The sequence below is a fragment of the Ictidomys tridecemlineatus genome, chromosome 8 (genome assembly GCF_052094955.1).
Source record: "Ictidomys tridecemlineatus isolate mIctTri1 chromosome 8, mIctTri1.hap1, whole genome shotgun sequence".
NCBI lineage: Eukaryota > Metazoa > Chordata > Mammalia > Rodentia > Sciuridae > Ictidomys > Ictidomys tridecemlineatus.
In genome coordinates this window covers 125,492,709-125,497,265 of record NC_135484.1, presented here as the reverse complement: position 1 = coordinate 125,497,265, position 4,557 = coordinate 125,492,709, and the positions used below count along the sequence as shown (strand labels likewise).

Below are 4,557 nucleotides of genomic sequence, written 5' to 3'. Positions count from 1 at the left end.
TCAGGGGGTCTAGCCAATGCAAGCAAGCCAGGTTACAGAAGTGGGACAGTGCAGTAAAGCAGAGCAAAGCCTAACCAATCACAGTTATCCCAGTCACCCCAGTTACAGAAACAGAGCCCCATTACCCTAGTTACAGAAACAATGCCCCATTAGGTAGTTCCATGTTCTTAAATGTTTCTATGGCAAAAGAAAAAAAAAAAACATCTTGCTCCAGTCATGACTCTTCTACTTGGCATGGTTGTTTTACAGGATGAAGTCATAAAACAAAATGGAGTCACATTTGCTCCTACTATCACATTATCATATGATATTCTTAAAAACAAATTCAACGTTAGGGTTTCATGGTTAGTGTTCCATATATAAATGTTTACCTTTGTTACCTAGGAAAATATACTTTAACACAACTAGAGCACATTATTCCATTTAGAATTTTTCTGTTATCCAATTTCCTTTGTTGTACATATTCTAAACAATTTGAGAAGCAATATACTTATATATCTCAACTTTCTCATTGTCTGGAAATTTATGCCTCAGAAGAGTTCTCTTGATCCCTTCAGGTCAGACTCTCTTTCTGATCACCCTAAACAAGGCATCCTTCACTTCCTTGTTCCTCAAAGTATAGATCAGTGGATTAAGAACAGGAGTGTCCACACTGTACATGATGGCAATGATGCGATCCTGGTCCCTGGAGTTCCCTGAGGTAGGGCGAATGTAGGTGAAGATAACAGGAGCAAAGAAAATAATAACCACCATGAAGTGGGAGGCACAGGTGGACAGTGCTTTATGAAGTGTGCTGCAGGACTGGGTCTTGAGGAAGAGGTAGGTGATAATGTAGAAATAGGAGAGAAGGGTCAGAAAGAAGGGGCCAACAGCGATGGTCCCCGTGACAGTATTGAGCAGCCGCTGGTTGAGCTCAGTGTTCCCACAGGCCAACTCCAACAATGGCTTTACATCACAGAAGAAGTGATGGATGTGGTTGGGACCACAGAAGTTCAAGCGAGATGTCATTATGGAGTGCAGCAAGGCATAGAAAAATCCAGTGGCCCAAATGGTGATAGCCATCTGGGTGCAGAGCTGGGGATTCATGATGACAGTGTAATGAAGTGGTTTGCAGATAGCTACAAAGCGGTCAAATGCCATCACTGCCAGCAACATGGCCTCTGTGCTACCCAGGAAGTGGAAGAAGTGAAGTTGGCTTATGCATCCCATGAAAGATATTGCTTTGTGTGTAGAGAGGAAGTTCTCCAGCATCTTTGGCAGTGTCACTGTGGAGTAGCAGATATCTAGACATGACAGGTTTCCCAGGAAGAAATACATAGGTGAGTGGAGTCTAGGATCAGAGATGACAATCATCAGGATAGCTCCATTCCCAGCCACATTCACAAGGTAGATTGTGAGGAAAACAGCAAAAAGAAAAGGCTGTTGGTCTTGTATGTCTGTTAATCCCAGGAGGAGAAATTCAATGACTGAAGTCTGATTCAACATCACTTAAAAGAAAAGAAGAAGTAATTATGAAACATTATTCCTAATGAGGATCATTCTTTCTAATGATGATTTTCTTGCTAAGACAAAAAATTTTGAGGGAGATTGTGGTAGTTTTGCATGAAACCCTGCCTCAGATCTTGTATAGTATTTAAATGTTTAGGCTACATGTGTTGTGGATCAGTCATTTTTAAAAAATTGGATTTGTCATTAATATTTTTTTCTTTTTCTTAGGGATTTAGAGCAGGTTTTCAGTCTACCATCTTCTCTAGCTATGAACATCTACATTCAAAAACAACTTCCTTTTCAACTCCTAAGTCAGCTGTATGAGGTGGTAATTTCTTCTACCACCTTCTGTGATCTCCTTACTGAGTGAGAAGCAACCTGAAGAATTTTACTTAAGAAAAATAGCCAGGGATGGAATTATTGCATCATAAAGTTCTTAAATAAATGAACAATCCTTAAAACAGGGGCAATAATTTTTCTGTAGTAAAATGGGGCTAGGGCTGTTCTCTCATCTCTTTCTAATTGACATTCTTGGAAAAGTCACAGAGCCCTATTTGAGTAGGAAATGAGATCACACTAATCATTATTAGTATAGGTATATTTGAAATTTTATCACTACTATATCCAATTTTATGGGCCTAGTTTCTTGTATAATTTGAGCCTTGTATTTTCTCAAGTAGGATCTCAAATCACTTTTTTATGAAAAATGTTTTTCTCTTGTCTAGTTGCCCTGAGACTCTTTTTTAAGATGCCCAAATCCCTGGATCAACTTTCTTCCTCCTATGAGTTAAAGTTTCTCCCTTACATTATGTAATGCTATCTTCTTAAGTATCTATTCCTCTAATCCTTTAAAATCCTGTCTTCTCTTTGACACATTTTAAGTCTCATTTTACTTTGCCTGAAATAAATTCAGTCCTCAGGAATAGATTATCAAGGAATATTCTACCTCAAGTGGAAATCACCTCCTTGATTTTTGGTTCCTTTAATGCATCACCAGCAGTTATATTGTTTTTCATGACACCAGAAGTCTGTCTGCTTTGTATCAGCTCTCTGCAAATTTGTCACAAATTTCCAGATCTCCTCAATTGCAAAAGTGTTTTCTGTCTGTTCTTTCTTTCCATTAAATAAAATTCTTGTCTTCTATTAAATAAATGCATTAATTTTCATTTCTTTTACAGAATTGAAATAGCATTTACTTTGTGAATGCTGAGACTTTTGCGGAATTGTAATTATTAATTATGAGATTTGGTATTTGACTACATTGTTCATTGAGAAAACTCTTGATTTTTTTATTCTATAATGTTTGTAATGTACCTGGTGTTATCTCATTTATCTACACTGAGAAAAGCAGACAAAATTCCAAGTAGCTCTTGGTTCCTCCTTTAACAGGTACAGTTAAAGATGGTTATATTTAATATTCTACTCACTTATTACTATTACTTTAAAGAGTAAAAGGAAGTAGTTAACTTGATAATTAGGAAGGGAGGAGAAAGAACATATGGGGAACTTGTAGATGGGGGAGAAAGTGAGAGAACAAAAAGAACTACAAGGAAATCTGAAAAGAGATGCAGACATTAGGGTGTTTTCTAAAAAAAGGACAATCGGTTGAGGTTTGAACAGTCACAGAGGAAAGAAGAAGCTGAGTAAAAAAGTGAATGAACTAGGGACTCCTTCCTGGGAACCTCTGGGACTTTTGGCTTTATTTTGGAGAAGATTTTGGGAAATTAACATCTATTATACCTCCAGGAAGAGCTGTCTTCCAATAATTCAGAATAACTTTCTTAATAGCCATTCACAGGGTGTATAGTTCAAGAATTTTATCACCCTTTCAAATAAACAAGTGCTCTACCAAACATAAATCTTGCTTCTCTGACCCAATAAAATTGCATCAAAAATCTGTTTGATGACAGAAAAAGATAAAACAAACAAGAAGACAAACAACAAATTATTTTTTCCTAACTTCTAAAGAATATTAGATCTTACACTCCTCTGTATGACATAGTTTCTTTCCCTACAATTTCAGTATTTAGAGATTACAGGTTTGCCTTGAGAAATATCTAAAAAAAACAGGCATGTTAAATTGATAATGACTTATATCATTAAAGATGTAAGAAGTAAAGTGCTTTCAAAATCTATATGATTAGGAATCATCATAATATATGAAACCGGCTTTAAATCCTGAACAATTAGCTATAATGCCAACAAGCAGACAGATCACTTATTAGAAAATATGAGATAGAAATATCAGAAAATATGGGCAACTTTTCAGTCTTCTCCTATTTCTTTCTCTTACCTGATGGAGTGTTCAGAATCACTGAACAGATACAAAAACTTTTCAAGTTTATAGCCTAGTGATTAAACATGACAGAAAAATATTCAAAGTGATATTTTATGATGAGAATTTAGAATAAACTCTTTGTATTACAAAACCTCTTCTGTGCTTTCTGAAAATCTGCTGGCCTTTTAATGAGTCATGGCTCTCTAGATAAAAATCCTGAGAGATAGTGTGTCCCCTGGTGCAGAGAAGGATTCTTGTACGAATAAACAGGTACCTTTCCACATTTGAAATGATAAGGGAGTAGTGTTATGATATTCCTCTGTGGAGTTCTATTGTTTTGTAGTTCTTCCTATTTTCTTTTCTTACTGCATTTGATTCTTAATTTCAGAGTCATGGTCAGTACAAGTGTCAATAGCCTAATTCATTTGCTTAGTCAAATTTCCTTTCATTTCCTAAGATAAAGGTGTAGACATATTTTCTTGGGCACTCCCTTAGAACATACATTGGAATTTAAAGTAGAAAGAAAATTGGTAAAGAAAATTAATCAGTGAGTCACATATCCTATTAATCAATAGAGAAAGATGGTTATATTTAATATTCTACTCACTTATTGCTATTACTTTAAAGAGTAAAAGGAAGTAGTAGTGCTTTTGTTTCTTCTGACTCTTCACTGTTGGTAATAACCCTAGATTATTTTCTCTAATTTTGGCATCCAAAAGTTTACATTTTTCTCTGCTTAGAGAATACTATTGGTTTTCCTAATGTGTATCTTTATTTCTTTTTATATCTTT

The 4,557-nt window shown here is 35.5% G+C and overlaps 1 protein-coding gene across 1 annotated transcript; it reads right to left on the bottom strand.

The window, feature by feature from the left end:
* Positions 1 to 558: 558 nt before the first annotated feature.
* LOC101964432 (olfactory receptor 12D1) lies at positions 559 to 1,485 on the bottom strand. Its single transcript, XM_005338848.3, has one exon. The coding sequence runs from the start codon at positions 1,483 to 1,485 to the stop codon at positions 559 to 561; it is 927 nt and encodes a 308-aa protein (XP_005338905.2).
* Positions 1,486 to 4,557: the final 3,072 nt, after the last annotated feature.